Here is a 25,467-nt window from a genome sequence, read left to right as displayed (position 1 = left end):
CCTAGAGGATAATTGATATAGATGAGAATTAAGATTTTCAAATTAAAGGGCCAGTAAATATCTTCAACAAAATTATAGAAGAAAACTTCCCTAACTTAAAGAAAGAGATGCCCATGAACATATAAGTAGCCCAGACTACTATACACAGCAAAACTCTCAATTACCATAGATAGAGAAACCAAAGTATTCCATGACAAAACCAAATTCACACATTATCTCTCCATGAATCCAACCCTTCAAAGGATAACAAAGGGAAAACACCAACACAAGGAGGGAAATTACTCCCTAGAAAAAGCAAGACAGTAATCCTTCAACAAACCTAAAAGAAGATAGCAGTAAGAACAGAATCGCAAAACTAATAATAATAATTAAAAAAAAACAGGAAGCAACAATTATTTTTCCTTAATATTTCTTAATATCAATGGACTCAATTCCCAAATAAAAAGACATAGACTAACAAACTGGCTGCATAAACAGGACCCAACTTTTTGACGCTTACAGGAAACCCATCTAAAGGGAAAAGACAGACACTACCTCAGAGTAAAAAGCTGGAAAATAATTTTCCAAGCAAATGGTCTGAAGAATCAAGCTGGAGTAACCATTGTAATATCAAATAAAATCTACTTCCAACCCAAAGTTATCAAAAAATACAAGAAGGGGCACTTCATATGCATCAAAGGTAAAATCTTCCAAGATGAACTCTCAATTCTGAATATTTATGCTCCAAATGCAAGGGTATCATCATTCATTAAAGAAACTATAGTAAAGCTCAAAGCACACATTGCACCTCAAACAATAATAGTAGGAGACTTCAACACTCCACTCTCATCAATGGACAGATCCTGGAAACAGAAACTAAACAGNGACACAGTGAAACTAACAGAAGTTATGAAACAAATGGATTTAACAGATATCTACAGAACATTTAATCCTAAAACAAAAGGATATACCTTCTTCTCAGCACCTCATGGTACCTTCTCCAAAACTGACCATATAATTGGTCACAAAACAGGACTCATCAGATACAAAAATATTGAAATTATCCAATGCATCTTATCAGATCACCACAGACTAAGGCTGATCTTCAATAACAACATAAATAATACAAAGCCAATATTCACATGGAAGCTGAACAACACTCTACTCAATGAAAACTTGGTCAAGGAAGAAATCAAGAAAGAAATTAAGGACTTTTTAGAGTTTAATGAAAATGAAGCCACAACATACCCACACTTATGGGACACAATGAAAGCATTTCTAAGAGGGAATCTCATAGCTCTGAGAGCCTCCAAAAAGAAACTAGAGAGAGCATACACTACCAGCTTGACAGCATACCTAAAAGCTCTAGAACAAAAGGAAACAAATTCACCCATGAGGAGTAGATGGCAGGAAATAATCAGAATTGGTGCTGAAATCAACCAAGTGGAAACAAAAAGAACTATTCAAAGAATCAACCCAACCAGGAGCTGATTCTTTGAGAAAATCAACAAGAAAGACAAAACATTAGTCAGACTAACTAGCGGGTACAGGGACAGTAACCTAATTAACAAAATCAGAAATGGAAAGGAGACATAACAACAGAACCTGAGGAAATCCAAAACATCATCAGATCCTACTACAAAAGCCTATACTCAACAAAACTTGAAAACCTGGATGAAATGGACAAATTGCTACACAGATACCAGGTACCAAAGTTAAATTAGGATCAGATTAATGATGTAAACAGTCCCATATCCCCTAAAGAAATAGAAGCAGTCATTAATATTCTCCCAACCAAAAAAAGCCCAGGACCAGATGGGTTTAGTGCAGAGTTCTAGCAGACCTTCAAGAAGACCTAATACCAATTCTCCTCAAACTATTCCACAAAATAGAAGCAAAAGGTATTCTACCCAATTCATTCTATAAAGCCACAATTACTCTGATACCTAAACCACACAAAGACCCAACAAAGAAACAGATCTTCAGACCAATTTCCCTTAAGAATATCGATACAAAAATTCTCATTAAAATTCTCGCAAACTGAATCCAAGAACACATCAAAATGATCATCCATCATGATCAAGTAGGCTTCATTCCAGGGAAGCAGGGATAGTTTAATATATGGAAATCCATCAATGTAATCGACTATATAAACAAACTCAAAGACAAAAACCACATGATCATCTCATTATATGCTAAGAAAGCATTTGACAAAATCCAACATCCCCTTCATGATAAAAGTCTTGAAAAGATCAGGAATTCAAGGCCCATACCTAAACATAATAAAAGCAATATACAGCAAACCACTAGCCAACATCAAACTAAATGGAAAGAGGCTAGAAGCAATCCCACTAATATCAGGGATTATACAAGGCTGCCCACTTTCTCCCTACCTATTCAGTATAATACCCGAAGTCCTAGCCAGAACAATTAGACAACAAAAGGAGGTCAAAGGGATACAAATTGGAAAGGAATAAGTCAAAATATCACTATTTGCAGATGATATGATAGTATATATAAGTGATCATAAAAATTTCACCAGAGAACTTCTAAACCTGATAAACAGGTTTATCAGTGGAGTAGCTGGATATCAAACAAATCAGTGGCCTTTCTCTATATAAAGGATAAACAGACTGAGAAAGAAATTAGGAAAACAATACCCTTCACAATAGTTGCAAATAATATTAAATACCTTGGTGTGACTCTAACTAAAGAAGTGAAAGATCTGTATGATAAGAACTTCAAGTCTTTGAACAAAGAAATCAAAGAAATCAAAGATGGAAAGATTTCCCATGCTCATGGATTGGCAGGATAAATATAGTAAAAATGGCTATCCTGCCAAAAGCAATCTACAGGTTCAATGCAATCACCATCAAAGTTCCAACTCAATTCTTCACTGAGTTAGAAAGGGCAATTTGCAAATTCATCTGGAATAACAAAAAACCTAGAATAGGAAAAACTATTCTCACTGATAAAAGAACCTCTGGTGGAATCACCATGCCCTGACCTCAAGCTGTACTACAGAGGAATTGTGATAAAAACTGCATGGTACTGGTTCCGCTACAGACAGGTAGACCACTGGCATAGAATTGAAGACCCAGAAATGAATCCACACACCCATGGTCACTTGATCTTTGACAAGGGATCTAAAATCATCCAGTGGAAAAAAGACAGTATTTTCAACAAATTGTGCTTGCACAAATGGCAGTAATCATATAGAAAAATGTGAATTGGTCTGTTCTTATTTCCTTGCACAAGTCTAAGTGGATCAAGGAACTCCATATAAAACCAGAGACACTAAAACTTATAGAGGAAAAAGTGGGGAAAAGTTTCGAAGATATGGGCACAGTGGATAAATTCCTGAACAGAAAAGCAATGGCTTGTGCTGTAAGATCGAGAATTTACTAATGGGACCTCATAAAATTGCAAAGCTTCTGTAAGGCAAAAGACACTGTCAATAGACAAAAAGGCCACCAGCAGATTGGGAAAGAATCTTTACCAATCCTAAATATGAAAGGGGACTGATATCCAATATATATAAAGAACTCAAAAGATGGACTCCAGAAAATCAAATAACCCTATTAAAAATGGAGCTAAACAAAGAATTCTCAAATGAGGAATACCGAACAGCTAAGAAGCACCTGAAAAAATGTTCAACATCCTTAATTATCAGGGAAATGCAAATCAAAGCAACCCTGAGATTCCACCTTACACCAGTCAGAATGGCTAAGATAAAAAATTCAGGTGACAGCAGATGCTGGGGAGGATGTGGAGAAAGAGGAACACTCCTCCATTGTTGGTGGGATTGCAAGCTGGTACAACCACTCTGGAAATCAGTNTGGNGGTTCCTCAGAAAATTGGACATANTACTACCAGAGGATCCAGCAATACCTCTCCTGGGCATATATCCAGAAGATGTCCCAACTTGTAATAAGGACATGTTCCACTATGTTCATAGCAGCCTTATTTATAATAGCCAGAAGCTGGAAAGAACCCAGATGTCCCTCAACAGAGGAATGGATACAGAAAATGTGGTACATTTAGATAATGGAGTGTTACTCAACAATTAAAAACAATGAATTCATGAAATTCTTTGGCAAATGGAGGTATCTGGAGGATATTATCTTGATTGAGGTAACCCAATCACAAAAGAACACACATGATATGCACTCATTGATAAGCGGATATTAGCTCAGAAACTTAGAATACCCAAGACACAATTTGCAAAACACATGAAATTCAGGAAGAAGGAAGACCAAAGTGTGGATATTTCACTCCTTCTTAGAATGGGGAACAAAATACCCATGGGAGGAGTTACAGAGTCAAAGTTCAGAGCTGAGAAGGAAGGAAGGACCAACCAGAGACTGCCCCACCCAGAGATCTATCCCATATACAACCACCAAACCCAGACACTATTGCATATGCCAGCAAGATTTTGCTGACAGAACCCTGACATAGCTATCTCTTGTGAGGCTATGCCTCTGCCTGGCAAATTCAGAAGTGGATGCTCAGAGTCATCTATTGGATGGAACACAAGGTCCCGAATGAAGGAGCTAGAGAAAATACCCAAGTAGCTAAAGGGGTATGCAACCCTATAGGAGGAACAATAATATGAACTAACCAGTACCTCCCAGAGCTTGTGTCTCTAGTTGCATATCAGAGGATGGCCTAGTAGGTCATCAATGGAAGGAGAGGCCCTTGATCTTGTAAAGATTATATGCACCAGTACAGGGGAATGCCAGGCACAGGGAGCAGTAGTGGGTGGGTTGGGGAACAGGGTTGGGGGAGGGTTAGGGAACTTTCAGGATAGCATTTGAAATGTAAATGAAGAAAAAATAAAAAAATAAATAAAAATAAAAAAATTAAAAGCTCAAGAATAAGGAAGACCAAAGTGTGGATGCTTAGGTGCTTCTTAGAAGGGGGAACAAAATACTCACAGGAGGAAATATGGAGACAAAGTATGGAGCAGAGACTGAAGGAAAGGTCATCCAGAAACTGCCGTACCTAGAGACCCATCTCACATACAGTCACCAAACCCAGAAACTATTGTGGTTGCCAAGAAGTGCTTGCTGACAGGAGCCTGATATAGCTGTCTCTTGAGAGGCTCTGCCAGAGCCTGACAAATACAGAGGCAGATGCTCACAGCCAACCACTGGACTGAGTGCAGGTTCCCCAGTTGAGGAGTTAGAGAAAGAACTGAAGGAGCTAAAGGGGTTTGCAACCCCATAGGAACAAGAACAATGTCAGCAAACTAGACTCCCCAGAGATCCCAGGGACTAAACCACCAGCCAAAATTTACACAGGGAGGGACCCATGGCTCCTGTCACATATGTAGTATATTGTTTGGCATCAATGGGAGGAGAGGCCCTTGGTCCTGTGAAGGCTCGATGCCCCAGTGTAGGGAAATGCCAGGGTGAAGAGGTGGGAGTTGGTGGGTAGGTAGGGGAACACAGTTATAGAAGCAGGGGTGGGGATGGGATAGGGAGTTTCCAGGGGGAAACCAGGAAAAAAGGATATCATTTGAAATGTAAATAAAGAAAATATCCAATAAAAAATAAATAAATGAGTGTATCTTGACTTTGATATGGACATATTCATCCATAGACTCTAAGCAGTGGCTTATAGTAAACATATATTATTTTAAAGTATGGTTAAATATAAACACAAAGTTTATATGAACATCTCAATTAGTTTGCTCATACTTTTGCCAAATATATGACAGGAGGGTCATAGAATTGAAAATGCCCATCCATTATACAGATTCATATTCTGACAAAACACAAGGCTTTCATCTGTTATACTTATTTTATAGCTGTCCTAAGAGTAGATGTGATGTATAATTGGAGGTGTAAATATTCATCTAGGACGTGTAGCTTGTTTTGTGAACTGCAAATTGAGGGTAAGTTAATGTTAGAGGAGAGATCACAGGGAATTCCCTGTAAGTGGAATTACAACAGGAGGTAGAAAATCGAACAACTGGGACAGATGATTTAACCAATAAATATTAAACCTTGACACAGAGCTTAGAACCTGATACCTTCTTGGCATTTAAGACAGAGTGGGAGCAGGGAATTTTCTTTTTTAAAAAAAACTACATCAGTATGGTCATAGAATTACGAGCAGATCTTTGTATGCCAAATCTCATGATGGCATCGATGAGCACACAGAAAAGGAGGAACAGGGATACTACTGTGTCTGCATTTTGCTGCATTTCATTACATGCTGCTATATTTTGCTACATGTTGCCGCATTTTGTTGCATTTTGCAACATGTTGCTTTCCTCCCCAAATTAAGCAAATTGAAAGCATGGTTTAAGTTAGATCTACTCTTAAACTTCCTCCTCAACCATCATTCCACACACAAGCTTCCCACTCCTTCCTTAAAAAGCGCTGAGAGCAAATATTATAGCGAACCATAAAGTATTCTTAACACCCAGAGACAAGGTGACAATCTGACAACAAACTGGATTTCACTCTTTTTCTAGGTGTCTCCAAGTTGTCCTCTAGCCTCTTTGTCATTCCATTGACCTTGAACATGCTATTGTAATAACTGATGTCATTCCTTTACAGTTGAATGGGACCATGACTATTCCCTTCTAATCCACATGTTAGTTCACTGACAGAGGAACAAGAGGCCCATAAAGCTAGCTTTGATCTTCAACCCAAGACACAAATGAGGGAGGAATTAGAAAGTAGGCTCAATTTGCATGTATTTCTGGTCTCACATTTCACTGGCTTCTACAACTCCCAACACCTCTAAGTAGTCAAGAGGGCAAGAACACAACTTTTCCACTACTTGCTGCTCTGGCTTTCACTGCATCCTCCCTAAAGAGTGTTCTTCATTATGCTGTCAGGTAAGCTTATCTTAGAAGATCAAACTCCAACAGGTTCTCCATAAATTCCCTTACTGCCTCTGAGGCAGCCTTGCTTCTTCCTACCATACATCCTTGGAAGTCAGTGGACACAGTTCTTGGTTCCTGCAGAGATGGGATGTGTTCTCATGCTTGCCACAGCAGCCCTGACTGAGCTCAGCAATTCAGGGCTAATTTACAAGCTTATTACATTGGATTTTTAAATTTCATTTTCATTAAATTCATTCAAGGTATCTATTTTTACAGTTAGCTTTTAATTGCTGTGCTTATCAAGAACTGAAGGAGAGGAAAACAAAGGTAGTTTGTATGATAGAAATTTATATATAAAACATTTTAATTAACAAGTCTTTGGAAAAAATATGTATATTAAAGTCAATTAAGACACATAAGAAAGCAAACTCAAAAAAATGTGCCCTGCAAAAGGCTTGGAAGTTCCACAGACAGGCACTAAGCACAGATGCATTTCCCTGTGCTGTCCTTACTCAGTGCCTTACTTTAAGAGGGATTTATTTATTTATTTATTTATTTATATAAGAAAATAAAATCAAAATTTCAAATTCAAAGCTAAAGTCATTAAGCTGTACAAAATGGCAGAGTGGTGTGGGTACAAACCACAGTGCATGCTGGTTCCTGGATTGTATTCAGCCATTGTCATGCAAGCCTTTCATTTTTGTCACTGCCATATGTCCCACTAGACCACCTCCACAAGCAACAGCCCATTTGAGAGATCTGACTTCAAACACTTCCTACAGGAAAGGGTGCTGACCTCAACCATTTTCATTTCTATTCATTTTCTTCTAACGCTTCCTATTAGTTTCCTAAAACAACCAGTGTTGATACCCTCAACTACCAGCATGTTCCTATAGAAAAGCCACTGATACGTCAGCTGAAAAAGACTGCAATGAAAAGATACCAGAGAAATGAAGACAATACTGTGCCACCCACGTGGTCTCAGTAGTTCTCTAAAAGTGAGTTGGGTCTTATAAGGTCTTATTGTTTATTTATTAATTGTTAGTTCAGTCATTCAGCTTTTACTAAACACTTTTCTTCATATGCAGAATGATATGAGATGCAGAAAAGAACACAGTAAACAGCTATGATAGTGATGGTTTCATATTGACTGCCATGCACACACATTAGCCTTTGAGCAGATCCTCCTCACACCCTTAAACTCCCCTTTCTTTCCCCACCTTTAGCCCTTGCTGTTAGCTCTCTTTGCTCTCCAAATAGTAATGTTTCTATTTTGATGGCTAGCTGTATGTATGTATGGTATGTATGGTAGGATTGAAAATGGAGAGATATTTGTTTCCTGAATACATTTAATTTGCTTGATATGATAACCTCTATTTGTAACTATAAACCATTCTCAAAAGATGAACAAGGAGCTAATAGACATAAAAAAAAATGTCCATGATTCTATTGTGGGAGCATGAGGTTTATCTTTATTTAAATCATCATAAAATGCGTGAGATGCCATTATGTCATATGTGTTTATCGTTCCTTTACCTGTCCTTCATCTCTCCTGCACCTATCATCCACTCATGGCTCTACACAGATAGACACTTTTCTTCTCTCATGTCCCATGGGCTCCGATGCCTACCCCACCCCTCCTTATCACCTACTCTTGTTCTTCTTGATCTCCTTTCTAGATCTATAGATTTTATCCACACATACAGCTGATCAAACATATATGTACACATTATAAAACCAAAGTGCTTTTGTTATAAAAAAGAAATACTTTTGTTCAAAGAACAATGGTGTAGAATAACTAATTCAAATGATAGCTCTGCCAGTGGAAACATAATAGTGATAACTATACTTTGTCTTGACAGATCAATAAGTGAGTGATTCCAGAGTAGCAGCCACATGGGAAATTGCCCAATAGTCTCAGGGTGGATTACAATGTATTCTGTGCATAATACTTACATTTGAAATTGTGTAAGCAGATATTCTGGATCGATGCAGCAACTAAATGCATGCCAGAAAGTATAAAAACTGACATATAAAAGAACAGGCAACTCAGTTGACCCCAATTAAAAATTTCCTGGACTCCAATTCTTTCAGAGAAAGGTAATTCCTTAATCCTTTTTGGATCCAGCCTATGGAGAGAAGTCTGCTCTAAATGAATCCTGTGCCAAGGTAGGGGAAGTCAACTGGACCTAAGCAAGCTTTCTTGTTGAAAAAAAAAACACTCCAAAGATATGCTATGCCAAAACAAACTAGCAACAGAAGACTGCTAGCAATAAAGTAACAGAAATAGCAAATTTCCAAAGAAGCCTTTAGAAGTCTCAACACTTTAACTATTGAGAATCTTGATATTGTTCAACATAATAATGTGTATGAATAAAATATAGCTTAGAGAAAGAAATTCTTACTATGTTTTCAAAATCTGTTTCATTGACTCTATGGGGCCTTATCTCAGAAAACAAAACAAAGCAAAACAAAACAAAACAAAAACAGGAAAAAAGAAACAACATAATAAACCAAAAGTAATGGTGAATAAGATGTTAATATATTTTCCTACTTTGCTTTTCTATTGCTGTGATAAACTCGTGTCTAAAAGTAACCCAAGGAGGAAAGGATTTTTGTATCTTATACTTCCAGGTCATAATTCATCACTGAAGGAAGTCTGGGCATCGACTACAGGCAGAAATCTGGAGCAGCAACTATGAAAGTATGTTGTTTTCCTGGCTTGTTCTCCCGCTATTTCAGACATCTTTTTTGTTCAGGCTTAGAGCACCTGCTAGGGATGGCACCACCTACAGTGGTCTGGACTTCCCTATGTCAATTAGCAATCGAGAAAATGCCTCATACACATACAATCCAAAAGAGGCAATTCTTCATTTAAGGTTCTTTCTTCCCAGATGTGACAAATTAATAAAAATTAATGATAAAATCTAATAAGGACCTACACGTGTCCATGTGTGTGTACGCATGTATACCTCTGTGCATGTTTGTGCATGCATACACTGTGCATATGTGTGATTGCATGCATATATTGTATATGAGTGTATATTCATAAGTTGTTTCATGTGTGTATTTACCTGCATGATTATCATAAAAGACAAATGCCTCATTCTCCTTCATGATTTTGTGACTGATATCAACTAGCAAATTGCAGCTGCCCATCACAGAACTGGGTATACTACAACTGATTCCAAATGTCAAACAATGGCCAATAAACACTTTGGTTTGTACTGAACAAAACACTGAAGCTCCAATGGTAACTAAATATTTCCCACACAGATGTGGCGACAGGAATCATTCCTTTCAAGTACTGATTAGTCTGCCATTCCAACTTTAATTCTGCTAATATCTCTGAGCATCTGTCAAAGCATCCCTTTAAACATGGATTAGACAAAGAAAAAGCATCAACCTAAAATGACATATTTAACAAGAAAAGCATACCTAAGAAGTTCCAGTTTCTCTCTGTATTACTCTCAAGCTATCATACAAAGAGGAAGAATTTCTCAGAATAGAAAGAAACAGCAGATTCTGTTTGTATGGGGTAAACTCACTTTAGACTGTCCTCTGTCAAGGTATGAATGTGTGTGTGTGTGTGTGTGTGTGTGTGTGTGTGTGTGTACATGTATGTGTTTAAATGCATTTGTATGTACATCTCTAATGTCTTTCCTCAGAGAATGCCCACTCACCTGTTTCTTGAGACAAGTATCTTACCAGGACATGGGATCCAGTGATTCTGCCAGGCTTGCTGACCAGCGATTCCCCCAAATCTACCTTCCCAATGCTGGAATGGTAAGTATTTGTCACTGCACACAGATTTCCATGTGAGTGATGGGAGTCAAACTCAGGTCCTCACACTTGTGGGGCAGATACTTTACCACCTGAGCTATCACCCCGCCTCCCCAATTATTTCTTTTATATTGGCATGATACCCTCAGAATTCCATGCTACTCAGTTTCTTGGCATAGCTGCATAAAACAATAGGCCAGAAAAATCAAACACAGGAAAGTCCACAGAAAATATAAGAGCAAAGGGCGAGTGTGGGCTAAAGGCAAGACTTCACTAAGGAGCTTATTGCTAATCACCTTGAATGTCAGTATGTAAAGAATCAGGCAAGGCATACAGATAGCTGTTTGAGAAACACGTATAAAGAGTCACTTTACAGACAGAAAATGGATTATCTGGCACCAGGGAGAATAGAATCTTTAAAGAGCATGGCTGCCTTATTCTGATGTATGTCTCAGACAATATAAATCAAAATTAGCTCGTTAAGATGAGTAATTGGGGGATACCTTTAATTGTATTTTTATTTGAGGGAGCTTGTTTTTCTTATGTGATCACATTCCTCATCTTTCTTGTTTTATGAAAATTTCCCTCTTGTAACACAAGAGAGGTTGGGAAATGATATGTAATGGGAGAACTTTATCTGCACTGAAAAGCAAACTTTCTCTTCCTCCATGGCTCTGAGCTGTTAAAACTGACTAAAACCCATTTATACATGAACAGAGTTCAGAGTTCAAGGAGGGAGATTTAGGAAAAAGAGGCCCCTGATGGATGAAAGAACTGGAAGGAATATTTAAATCATGTTTGAAAGAGGGGGAGTGAGTCATTTGGAGAAGACAAGGGGGGTGGGGAGGAGATGGTAACCAGCTGTTCTCCATCACAGGGCAGCAGAAGGAAGGAGAAAACTGCTTTAATTAAAAGCACAAGAGACTCAGCATAAGGAAAGCCTTCTTTGCTATAAAGGTTATCAAAAGCACAGAGCAAAAAACGTAAGGACTGACTGGAAGATTCTTTTTCTCCCTGGATATGTTGAAAAAAAAGAAAGACAAAACAAAACCAAAAACCAACCTTTTCCTAAATGGATTGTGTTTAAGACAAGTCAGAGCACAATGCTCTTTGGAAACCTCTTTTATTTCTTCATGAACTATGAAATCCGTGGGCAGAGATGAAAGCCAGAGGAATGGGAAGGCGTGGGCAGAGGAAGTTTTCCATCCCACCCATGGTCATTTCTTTAAAGTATTCTCTTTCCTCTGCACTCTCTTCCATATGTAACTAACACAACAAAATTTCACATAAGTTCCTGGAGCCCACCAAAGTAGAGCAGGTGTCTCCATTAGTTAACAAGCTGCTGACTAAAATGCAGAGTTGCTAGAAAAGGGACAAATTTATTTAACACCCCCCCCAAAAAAAAAAAAACAGGTGGCCTGCTACAAACCCAGAAGGAATTTCTTTTACATGCCCACAAAGTTCTTAGGAAGTGATGCCAGATAGATCATAACCATGCTATCTCTTCCTCAATGGGCAACTGGAAGCCTGCTTAAAACATCCTACATATCCCACCCCAAACACATTTGTGTGGACATGTAGCACCTCTAAACATGTCACACTGGGGCACTGCAAGTAAATAGCAAAACAAGACGCTATGGTGGCTCATCTTGAGTGTCAACCTGACTTAATTTAGACTCCCCTAGGAGACAGACATATGAGTGTAATTTGTATGACTGTTTCCAAGGAGATTAACTAAGAAGGACAAACTACCTTGAATGTGGGCTGGGCCATCTCAAGGACTGAAATCTGGAGTGAAATAAAAAGGGAAAACTGAGCTGAGCACCAGCATTTCTCTCTCTGCTGCCTGACAGAGGGGAACATGAAACACTGCTTTGTGCTATGCACTCGCTTGCTCAAACCGGGAGGAAAAAACTAAAACCTTCCTTCCTTAAGTTGCCCTTTCCAGGTATTTTTGCCACAGCAGTAGGAAAGGGTAACTGATGTAGTGAGCTCAAGTCATAATCCCCTTTATAACCTTCTACCTCTATCCCTACCCCTTCCAACATGAATACGCTATTGAATAAGTACACATTGTGAGCATGCCTGCAGGGAGCCCGAGCTTTCATTAGAAAGGTTGCACATAATCCATGAAGCTCTTGGTTTCTGTGTAATTGATGTATTAGCAGAGATATTACCCATACACTTGAGCCATCTGAAAGCACCTTTCACTTTTAATAGTTTCATTTTACACACACACACACACACACACACACACACACACACACCCTCAACGTGTAACCTCTGAGCCAAAGAAAATAGTGACTTGAATAATGTTTCATTACATTAACACAACCCTGCCAAGAATCACACAACCAAAAACCCACTTATAAAACTAGCCATAAAGAATAATGAAAAAGGGTCAAATAAAATTCTTGAAATGGTGAAATCATTATACATACTGGGATTTAAGGTCTAAATAATGGATAAGTGTTTGTTTCTCTCTATCCCTCTGTCCACCATTCTTCTCTTTTTCTCTTTCTCTCACCCTGTTTGTTCCCTCTCCTATCTTCCCCTGCCCTCTCCTCTCCCTTTCTGTAAATGGAAACTTCAAAAATACTAATTCCCTGGCTTGAGTGTGGCTTCCTCCCTGTAGCCATTAGGGTTAATAGCAAGCAGAACCTTTTTCTTTTCTTTCCCCCACTCCTCTTTTGATCTCTATAGATGAAAATTCTATATTTTCCAGTTTCTTCATTAAAGGGAGTGCTTTACTGTTTATCTTAAGCATGAAATGTATTATGGCTATAAAAGTGACATTTTTTCCTCATTAATAACAATTTTTAAGTAGAGGATGAAGAGGGTAAAGACTGTATACTGATGGTGTTACTTAATATAAAATATTATGAGTTCTGCAAGAGAGTAATGAATTGTAAACCAACTTAGTATGTGAGAAAAACCATGATATACCTGTGTATTATGCTCAAAAAACAACTCAGACACAAACACACTCATAAATCTCTGCTTAAACTAGACCATAAAATTTGTAATATTTTCTTTGTGTGACACAGATCTATACTTATATAGGCATAACTTGTCATGGCTTGTCAACACAGATATATCAGCCGATCCACCTAAATCACTCTTTGATCTCCAGAGCTTAGCTTATAAAATTTGAGCAGTTTAATTTTTCAAGTCTATGTGTTCAATACTTGCTCACTTCAAAGACTGCACAGAAGTCAAAGAAACATGGACACAGCTATAGTTCTTTGTCACATAAATTCTACTGTCAAAAATATATCTCTTTTTCCACACTGTAGACCGTTTCAACAAAACTTTAATAAACGTATTTTGGAAAGGAAGCTGACATTTTCTAAGAATTGGTTCTTGTGGTCAGTTGACTCCAAGAGAAGGTTAAGGAAGGCCTTCAGTGCTTTGAATTCTACTAAAAGACTGGCATTCAGATATTATAGCAATATATATATATATATATATATATATATATATATATATATATATATTGGTTGACATAGCTTTATCCTTAGGATTTACTTTATTTTAAAGGTAAGCATATGTGTGTATATCTATTCATGTTAATTCAGGCAAGAAGAAGGGGTCAGATCTCCTGAAGCTGGACTCAGGAAAACTGAGACAAGAACTCTTGAAGATCAATAGGCACTCTTAAGCAGTTAGCCACCTCTCTAGGCCCAGTTCACTATCAGGCAATGGCAGACACTGTTGTTTCCTATACATCTTTGCTTCTCTCTCTGACAGAATAACAAATGCCAATTTATCCTTATTAACTTTAAATAACTCAGTGACGCTAGGCTGATTCTTTCAATTGTGCTAAGGGTATCTTACCAATTACTGATAATTATCTGCCTAGATCCTTTTAGTCTCTATACCAAAGAGGCAATATGAGAGGCTACAGACAAGAAGAGATTGTAGGCCCATCTCTCCTCATCCTTCTTTGCTTTTCTTTCCCACTTCTCCCTCACATCCACACACACACACACACACACACACACACACACGTAGAAAACTTTCTCAGGAGGAAGAGGATGGGAACACATCAGTGCTCACATTGGAAGGGCAAATTATCTTTGTCACTAGCTGAAAACTGTTCTCTGCTGTTTCAGTCCGAGTTTCAGAACACCTTTGAAACTGGCTTGTGGTGTCAGATATACACCTGGGCTTGGATACAGTAAGAAGAGAGAGAGGTTCCTAAGACTGTTTCTTCTTTGAGATCAAATCAAGTAACAAAACCTTAATGACTGTCTGCATCAAGGAAAAGCTGTAAATTTTAAAATATTTTAATATGTGGAAGTACATGCAAGGTGGGCTGTTTGCAAAGGTTGAACATAACCCACACTCAATAGATTTTTCACTCTCTAGGTTTTCCACACTATACATGGCACTTTTTTGGATAGGAAATATGCTTGTCCTGCAAGAAGCAATTATAGTTTGCAATAAGATACAAAAGAGGGTGAGCCAAGGAGTACTCAAGGAAATAAGCTATTTACTATTCTTTCAGTGATTTCCCCAAAGCAATTTCCCTAATGCAACTTCAAAGGCTATGCCAGGAAATCTAATTTGGGTCACATTTGCTGGATATGTGTGGGTCTGAGTTATTCTGTGAAGTAAGTAATCACATGTCAAATTAGGGAAGTCTGCTTATCCCTGCTTTGGGTTAATTACTGGTTGAGGGCTTCTCCCCTATCTTCTATCCCTGCCCAATCAGTTAAATCCTTGTCTTCCCTGGAATTCAGGGTCAGTCATTAGCAAACCTTCTACAATCTCAACATTTTCTCTGAATCATTACTTTGCATCCCGATTGACAAATATTGGCTCTCTCCCATGTGTATCAGGACCCAAAGATACTGCCACGTGGCAGACTTTGTCTTTTGCATACATCTTGTACTTTTGGGCCTGGTAGTAGGTTGTAGGTGATATATGCAACCTCACTGTCCCTTTGGACCAATTTTTGTCCCTGATCATTGGATGCCCCAGTATTGTGTTTTGTGTCATTAGAGCATATTTATCAGTGTGACTTACTCTGGGGACATAAAAAGGTTCATTTACTCATGGATCAGTCCATATCCAAGTTGGTGAACCAATAAGTTTACTGTAATCCATTACAAGAACACACATGACCCAAAGGCAGCTAGACCACAGAACAATTGCCTCCCAGTGAGTCATTTTCCTCTTAGTGGCTGCCAGACTCTCAGAGAGAGGGGCCATTATCAGCCCCCTCTCTCTCCTGTGACTATGCTTAAGCTGGTGGGCATCGCTCATGGTGTTATCCCAGCTGTTCTACTTCCAGGCACCCTTGCCTCTGCCCAATCCAGGTAAGGCAAGCGTGCTTAGTTACACATTTCTGTCCCTAGCTGTGCTTTGTACTTTCTGTCCAACTCTTGGGTTACCCTCCATTTCTGGAAGGTTTTAGCTCTTACCTGGTAATCTTTATTAATATTATTTCTATTATATTTTTCAGCTTCAATATTCATGAAGATCACTCTTGAATTCCATATCCAGGGTCTCTGTCAGTTTTTAAATCTTTCTTCAAGTTAAAAACAGTAATCTTTGTTCTAGGTAAAGCCATCCATCAAATGTACTAGCAACATCTAGCTTAACCACTGTGCAAACTATAAATCCCCCTTCCATACATTCTCCACTCCTTCATTCTTTTCTTTATTTACATTTCAAATGTTATTCCCTTTCCTGGTTTCCCCTCCAAAAATTCCCTATTCACTTCCCCCCCCCCCCTCCTGCTCCCCAACCCTCCCACTCCCATTCCTGGTCCTGGCATTCCCCTATTCTGAGGCATAGAGCCTTCACAGGACCTAGGGCCTCTCCTCCCATTGATGACCAACTAGGCCATCCTCTGTTACATATACAGCTAGAGCCACAAGTTCCACCATGTGTTTTGTTGTTGTTGTTGTTGTTTTTGTTTTTGTTTTGTTTTTTTTTTGATTGGTGGTTTAGTTCCAAGGAGCTCTGAGGGTACTGGTTAGTTGATATTGTTGTTTCTCCTATGGGGCTTCAAACCCCTTCAGCTCCTTGGATACTTTCTCTAGTTCCTTCATTGGGGACCTTGTGCTCTATCCAATGGATGATTGTGAGCATCCACTTCTGTATTTGCCAGGCACTGGCAGAGCCTCACAGGAGTCAGCTATATAAGACTCATGTTCACAAGCTCTTGTTGGCATCTGCCATAGTGTCTGGGTTTAGTGGTTGTTTATGGGATGGATCCCCAAGTGGGGCAGTCTCTGGCAGGTCATTCCATACTCATGGAAGGAGTTAAGGAGACAAAGTTTGGAGCAGAGATCAAAGGGATGACCATTCCTTCATTCTTATGTTGCACTGTCAGCCACATTTAGCAAGACCCAACAGCCATTGAATCTACCTGTGGTCCAGAATGTTAACTCTGGAGAAACCACAGTATGGCTGCCGTTCTATCATACCCAACATTGATAAATGTAGGAGTATGGCCTTAATGGTTTCAGATGCATAGGCAGACTTAATTATTCTTCTGTGAGAGTGCTTTTCCTATCCAAACTTTGGCTACTAAACTGACATCCTCTTGATAGAAAATGCTGAAACAGGAAAAGTCAACTTCTTTAGGTTCATTCTATACATGTTTACACAGCCACCTCCCTTTCTACTGGAAAAGTCTGAGTTTCCTGCTGATTGCTTTCCATCATGCCTGTGCCCTTAACCAAGCCAGCCTCCTCATCTGCCTAGATATCACTCATGCACCTTACTAGGCACATGGCAGTACAACATCCTTCTCATGGTGTCTGCTTATCCTCTACTGGAATTTTCCTACCAGTAAACAAATAATGGTTCTAATAATTGGTCTTCATTAAGCACAAACAACTGTTTCGATTACACCCCACTCCTAAGCATTTCCCACTTCTTTTTCTCCACCTCCAAAATTCTTAAATCTTTGAAATTGTCTGTATTCCTCTCTGATTTCTTTTCTCTAACTTTCATATGCCCATCACATGCAAGCTATGCTTGAAGACCTCAAAGCTGTCTCTTTCCTTATTATGTTCATCAAAAAGACATAAGCCCAGTAGGCACTGACTCCCCCATTGTTCCCACCTCTCTCTCCCCTTCTCCCTGTACACCTCCTCCCATCTTGGGACAAGGTTGCCAACCCAGACTGGCATCAAACATCCTGTGCAGATAAGGATGACAATGCACCTGTTCTTGTCTGAGTCCAGAGCTATGCAGGGTTAGACTGGTTAGTTCTTACATGAGAGGAAGTATTGTCATTTTTCAATCTCTCTTCAGAGAAACACATTGTTCTTTCAGCTTCCTATACAAAAAACTTACCCTAGATCCATCTATTTGTAATCTCACTCACCTTTTGTTAGAGTCTCTTCAACCTCTTGAAAGTCAACTAACCTCAGGCTGTCTTTGACTGTCTTTTCTTTGTAATTTACCTTTAGTGACCTCAACCAATTTCATGTCTACAAATGATTCCAGTAAACAAAAAATCTCCAGGTGTCCATTCTTGGCCCTGGGTTTCCCATTCATGTCAGTAACCATTTAACCCATCTGGGGTCACAAACACAATCTCATGGTCCACACCCTAACTTGAACTCCTACTCACAAAACCTTCCCCAAACCAATCCTCATTAGGAAATTCAGCATTCTAGCTGGGACAGTTACTATTTATCATGAAGCTGACAGGGTCTAGAACCACCTCAGAGGCATGGCTCTGGGCATGTATGAGAGGAAGTCTCTTGATTACCTTAATTGAGGTGAGAGAACCCATTCAAATCAATGGCTCAAACTATCCCATGGGGCTAGAGTCTCAGGCTGAATAAAAGCAGAAAGCAAGCCAAACCTCATCTGCTTCCTGAAAGCAGGTGCCATGTGGTAGCTGCTTCAGAATCCGGTTACCATGCTCTCCTGCCTTGGCGAACTGTTCACTCAAACTGTGTTCCAAAAGGCCCCTAACCTTTTGTTGAGTATTTTGTTCCAGCAACAAGAAAGGTAACTAATCCATAAGCTATGGTATTGAGAACAATGCTATTCTGTGATTACCCACACCACCCAAAGTCTAGATTCAAACTCAAGCCCTTCACCTTTAACTCTACATTTGTCAGCAACTCCATTGGATTATCCCTCAAATATATCCAGAAACTAGGCATGGCCATCCCACCCACTGCTTTTCTTTCCGTGTCAGCGCTGTCCCCTTCCCACTAGATCATGACCAAAGCTCTCTAGCTCGCCTCCCTGGTGTTTGTACTTGTATCTCACTTTCTTTATACTTGGTGAGTTTAGTAGAATCCCAAAGAGGCCATTTTCTTTCTATCTGAAAACCGTGTGATGGTTTAGTATCTCATTTAAAATAATATCTGGATACCTCAAGATGCTATGTAATAGGCCTGTATGACTTTGTATCTTACTAAAATCTCCCTTGTGTATCCATCTCTTGTTATTTCTGTAATATTCCCAGTACTCTGCTACCTCTAGGTCTTTATAATTGTTGTTCCCTCTACAGACTTCTCTGTCCTTAAACCCTATTCCCTCATCCTATGAAGGAGATTATTCATTCCCCAGTAGAAACTTGTTTATTTCACTTCTTCATATTAGTTGTCACCACTGAATAAGCAACAATCTTTACATATTTCTTGTGTACTTGTCTGTCAGATTACTCAATTTTCACTAGAAAGTTTTTTCTGTTTCATGTTGATGAGAACAGTATTTGTAGTATTTGGCTCACAGAAGACGAGAGCATATGTTGAGAGAGAGAGAGGGAGAGAGAGAGAGAGAGAGAGAGAGAGAGAGAGAGAGAGAGAGAGAGAGTACTGACTACTCACACATACAGTCAGCATAACATCAAGACTGACCCAAGTAGACACTCCTCCAATGTGTACAAAGACAAAAGGAGGCCCTACTAGCCAGTCCATTTAGAATGCTTTGTCTCTCTACCCAGCCAAAATACTATGCCAGTGGCAGAAGGAGGGTTCCAAAAAGAGAGGAACGTGGACACTAAGTCAAGTGCACCACAGTGAACATGTATTAAACACTGTAGCCATTCTAGTAAAGACAGAATCTATTTCAAATGTTGAGCTCACAAACTTGTTTACCATTCAACTAGGAATGAAGTAGCACTTGGCTTCTCAGGCTATGAAGAGTACATAACAGTAAAAGGCCGGGGTCTTCACTGTGCTAGGAGCTAAATGGATGACTCAGAATTATTCCTAAAATGCTTTATTTCTGCAAGGCTTGCTTGCTGAAAGATAATTTACTAGTTCCCATGAGTACACAGATGAGAATTTAACGTGATAGTCTTCCTCCCCAGGAATGATCTGTGGCCATTTGTGGGACCAGAGAGTTGGCTGAGATTCAGCATAGTAGCTTCTGTGGATTGAAAATCTACCTTACATCGTCTTGATTCTTTGAGGAATAGCAACACTAACCTTAACTTACAAGAAAAAAAGAAATACCAAAAACTAGAGCCATTAGGCATAAAACAATGCGGATCTTAGTCCACCACAGAAATAAAAGTAGAAGCAGAACCCAGGACCCCTCTCTTACTACATGGGAGGAGTATACAGATTCTGGTGAGCCCCAAGAAAATTATTCAGGGAAAAATATTGTTCAAAATAAGCATAAGGGGAAAGAGTGTCATAGTTTTCTTGGGTGCTAAGCTTTTAAAACAAAAATGACTGACAATAAGTCTTAAGTGCTAAAAATGTAGCATAAAATTGCATCTCTAATGGCAGAGTAAACCAAGTAGTATCTTAACATTTAAATGATGCTACTTTTAAAAGAGCGAAGGTGTGTATGCTGGAGTCAGGTACACTCACCCCTGTTCTCTTCTCCATTGGCACTGGCCTCTGCCATCTCAGCGCCATCCAGGTCTGGGTCACAGACTAGATCCAATGTTCCATCCACTGGGCATGATGACTCCTCTTTCTGTATGATTTTGAAAACAACAGCAACAACGAAAATGATTTACAAATGTTTTAGCAACTGAATACAACTGAATAATGTTTTCAGAGTCCTGAGGTACCATCAGAGTTATGTGTAGGAACTATCGTATCAGTTGACTTTTAAAGGAAAAATTAGTCCTTAGGATAAAAGAAGGCAAAAAGTAAAGCATTGAAAAAGCACCGTCACTGTGGTAAATGTCTCTAAAATCTATACACAGGAAGGAGGGATGAGTCAGCAGTTAAGAGCATTGCCTCCTATTCCAGACGTCCCGATTCCATTTCCAGCACCCACACAGTGGCACACAACTGCCCATAACGTAGTCCTATGGAATCCTATGCCCTCTTCTGTTGTGTGTGCATGCAGATAACACACCTATATACATAAAACAAACACATACATAAATATGAAAGAAATCTAGACACAAGATTTCCTCTTGAGATATATAGTTTCCACTTTTCAATCCTATGTTCCATCTGATGAAGACCAATGGAAAACATCTCAGAACTCTGACCAATAAATGAAACACCAGAACGCTATAAAAAACAACTGGAAAAATACAAGTAATTTTAACATTCTTGTGTTGTTTTTATAACATACAGTGTAAGAAAAATTGGAGGAGTTACTAGTTAAGGAAGAATTACTTTGCCAGGTATAACTCTTGACATTAAAAACAAACTTCTCAAAGGAAATTAATGAACTTTAAAAACAACCCATCAGTTATTAAAGCAATAACTTGTTTTTAACTTAGCCAATCTAGTAGAACACACTAAACCCAATTATTATACTGGATTATTATTATCCTGGTAGATCATATTCTTAATTATTTTGGCAAAAGCTGCTGTCCTGGGGAATTTTCTATTTCATACATCACTTTCCATTCTCAAAAGCAATATGGAGTCCACTAAATAATTAAAAAGCATTCATCCAAAGCTTCTTCTAATATTTATCTACATACCTCATAGTTTAAATTTTTATTTTCTATACATATATGTTATACACACACATTCATGATTGGTACAAACAAAAACAAACAAAACAAAACCCCTGACTTTCTCCAGCTTATCATTTGCTACCACATTGAATACCTGATTTTAATCACTGTAATTTCATACAGGTGTGAAGTGTACAGAAATGATGCAGTAGGTCAAGAGGCGCCTGGCAACCTTCCTCATCTCACACAACTGAAGCTCTGGGACTTTCCTCCCTGTAATTCTCACAGAATGGAGAGGTTCCGCGGAAGCCACAGCTCTTTCCATTCCCCCATGTTATAACATAAACTCTGAGGTTTTCCTTAGAGAAATCTGTCACCGTTTATTATTCGTACAAAACCCTTTCTGTGGCATCTGAAAACGTTCTGGGCACAGAGGTCATTCATAAAAATCCAATCGTATTTACCTTCAGATATTTCAAAATCTGTGTGACACGAAGTGTGCAAAGCCATGGAACTTACTTTGAGAGCATAGAGGCCCGACTTCCCCGGGACTCTGAAGAATGTTCCATCCCCTATGCGCGTGTTAGTGTGAAGCATGGCATTCAGACAGGCTAAGGGAGAGGTGCCACTGGAAAAAGAAAAGCATGCAAAACATGAGCCCAGCTGAGACACAACTGATTAATAAGCAAAAGCATTCTCTGAGTCAAAAAAATAAAATAAAATAATTTTAAAAAAGAAAAGAGAAAAAGAAATAAGAAAGGAAAAGAAAAACAGAAAGAAATCTCTTTACAGGCCTTCCTAAAATATCTTCCCACCCTTGAAACATCTACATTACAATGAAGGGCCAGGCCAGTTTCCCCAAAGTTAATCAGATTCATCTGTTTTACAAGCTTCAGGCAAAATGTCTCCTAAACGCAAATTTTGTTTTTATTCACAAGGCAACCAACATTGTACTTTAAAGAAACCAAGTCTCAAACTTTTATGCAGTGCTATTTTTGTAAAATAGCACGATGAAGCCTCAGTTTTAAAATATTTCAGATAACTTAGTCGTTACACTTGAACAATCAAAAAAAAAAAAAAAAATCAAGGCCTGCACCTTCTCAGAGCCTGAAAAATAACAAAAGAATAATAAGAAAGCAGCAGAGAACTGATTTGAAATTATAAGTATTTAGGCTGCTCCTAGCATCAAATTGTTCACATGGCAAATGAAGAATTTGCATCTATGTTCATCTCTCTCCTATAGCTTCTACAATGTCATATGTGGAGTAAAGAAATGTGTGTTTGAGCATTCTGAGCAAGAAACAATTACCTCTGTACTAATGATGTGATAAAAGGCGTTGTTACAGCAATATTTAAAAGAAAACAATGTTACATTTATAATTGAAAATATTAGCATACACACGCACAGACATTTGTGAATTGTATTCAGTTCCTTACAAAGATGCTAATAAAATGTACTGTGCATGTATTGCAGTTTGCTTGCAAGTCAATGCCTTTGCAAGCTATAAGTGAAAGATATAAACACTGCTTTGGTTTAATGTCTATGTGTACACAGAGTATGTGACTATGTGCATTTTATTTCCCATTATACCAAAAGATCAGTATTTGGTCAAATCAGTGTTTATTAGAACTGCCCTGCCCTACGCCATAGGCCCCTTAAGACAAGGTATTAACCTCTAATATTTTGAAACAAAGGAGCATTTTAAGATATGAACTTTCAAATTTGGAATTATTAGGTTAAACAAAAGTTGTATGCTTCTAACTTTTTCTAAAAGCCAAGATGATCAAATCTCTTATTTACTATGAAGGTTGCTGGTAAAAATAAAAAAGCCAAAATTGCTGAATTGCAGGAACACATTATTGCAAGTCAGCATGGATATGCATTGTGTCCTGAAGGTTTAGAAACATTATAATAATGTGAGTTTTTCTTTATTATTTTAGGAAGCCGTTTTTCTGTGCCAATGTATAAACATAATTCCATTGGGTTTGACAGGAAACAAGAGTCCTAATATAAATTTGGTCGGAGGACAATGTAGCTGTAACAGTTGACTCATGTGGGAACAGCACTATGGCCTTACGTAAGGTCTCTCCTCATGAAGATGCTACATCACTGGCCTCATTTCATTATTTTCCCTGATGAACGAGGTTTGCTCATGTGTAAGTGGGCCCAGCCATAGCTATAATGACAAAATAGATTCAACTCCCTAGAACTCTCTCTCTACAAATGAATTCCAGATAAATAATGCAACATGTTATACCGAACACTGCAAAATATGTAATTTTTATATTCAGCTCTCCAGACAAAAAGCACAGAAAAAATTGATGCTGGGAATGACTGTGCCAGATTTCAGGAGTTTTAAATTAGCAAAACTGTCAGAAATGCAGACTTTCTGCAGTGACATGACAAGATGTTAACATGACAAGTCACATAGAATGCAATCCAGAAAAATTACATACTGCCGATCTTGAAAACCATAACTTAATAGAATTGTCCAGCTAACACTGAACTCCACAATAGCCTTCCTGTTCTTCATATGACATTACTAATTACTCAACTCCAAGTATGTAGATTTAGAACATTTAAGAGGAATGTAGATTTAAAGGCAACTGAGAATACAGGACAAATATGACACTACTACAGTTTACATTTTCTAAGGTAAACATGATTGCAGATGATAAATTGGCTGTTTAGTAACAGCTTCATGCTACACTTAATATCAGCTAAGGACTTCATCTCACACAGACAATAAGCTTCAACAAACACACAAGTACATTAGTAAGTTATATTATTTACTAACTTAATAAGCTCAAGATTTACTGTGGAAAAAATTTAAAATATATAATTCACAATTGTAAGATAATAGCACTCTAAAGGTTTCAACAACTGTTTTAATTTCCCCAAAAATTTCCCAAAAGAAACAAATAAAATGTTTTGATTTAAAATTACATTCACATTCTGGATGAATTAAAATATTCTTGCAACTCAAGTCAATCTGATTAGTCATCCCTATTTAAGGTTCTAATTGCATTTCAATATAAAATATTATCTATATATCATTATTTTGATCTATATATCACTATTTTGGTCTATCTCATTTTAAAACAATAAAATGTTTTCATCTAAAGGTACCAATGTTTCTTAAAGGAAAGCAATAAACCCAATGTAATATATTCATTGGAAAATACATGGTTAAAGTATTCTAGCCTACATCTTTATTTATGACTTTTCATCTTAATTCAATATTCTAGATAACTTAGCCTTCTTTTCTTGAAAAACATGTGTGTCATCTCACTTAACTGCTGTACAAAAGAAATAAATGAAAGCCTTTTTTGTACAATTTTATTATTTTATATTCATAAAACTTATAGAGTATCACACACACACACACAACTATGGCTATGAAGGATGTTAAAACACATCTGCATCCCCAGATGTTTCTGTACAGTTGAGACAAACATTAATCTTGACCATCATAATTGAACACATGAACTCCAAAATAGAACATATATTGTGGGTGGAATCAATCATAACGCATCAACATTTTAACCAAATAGCTCAGAAATAACAGGAGCTACTTACTTTCTAACAGGACAGGTTGGAGGAACGGCAAGATCCATTTGTGAGAGGGAAACAAAGGACAAAAAAGAAAATAAAATTAGTTTTATCAAACAAAGAATGATTTATTTCACCATGCCAGTAAGTAAGACAATGTTTGAGAGTGCGACTATGTCTTTGGCTGCCTGGGGGAGGTTGGGAAGAAAAATAGAAACATTAGGCTATAGGATGACTGTGACTCCTTCGCTATTTCTAAGATGTTTCCATTTTACTAACAATGTGCATCTATTTCCATATGGAAAATATAAGAAGAGATAAATAAGCAGGGTGTTTGCTCCCCGCCTCTGCCTTACAGGCCTGTAACTGGGCTGTTTCCTATGCACCTGCCAGAGTAGACCTACTCGACTTGCTAGCTTTTCCCCCTGGACTAAAGGCTTGTGGAAC

At 38.2% G+C, this 25,467-nt stretch overlaps 1 protein-coding gene across 2 annotated transcripts in view; it reads right to left on the bottom strand.

Annotated features, from left to right (window-relative positions):
* The window catches only part of Asxl3 (ASXL transcriptional regulator 3), a 149,204-nt gene that overhangs the window by 92,388 nt on the left and 31,349 nt on the right, over positions 1-25,467 (bottom strand). For both annotated transcript variants that reach the window (XM_021151072.1, XM_029471780.1), the window contains 2 exons: positions 21,987-22,095; positions 20,410-20,518 (listed from right to left, as the gene is read on the bottom strand). In XM_021151072.1, the coding sequence (XP_021006731.1) occupies positions 20,410-20,518; positions 21,987-22,064 (187 nt within the window). In that variant the 5' untranslated portion in view covers positions 22,065-22,095. The remainder of the gene's footprint in view (positions 1-20,409; positions 20,519-21,986; positions 22,096-25,467) is intronic.

This window comes from Mus caroli, chromosome 18 (genome assembly GCF_900094665.2).
Source record: "Mus caroli chromosome 18, CAROLI_EIJ_v1.1, whole genome shotgun sequence".
Taxonomy (NCBI): Eukaryota; Metazoa; Chordata; class Mammalia; order Rodentia; family Muridae; genus Mus; species Mus caroli.
The sequence above is the reverse complement of the archived record's forward strand: the minus strand, read 5'-3'. Positions and strand labels throughout refer to the sequence as shown.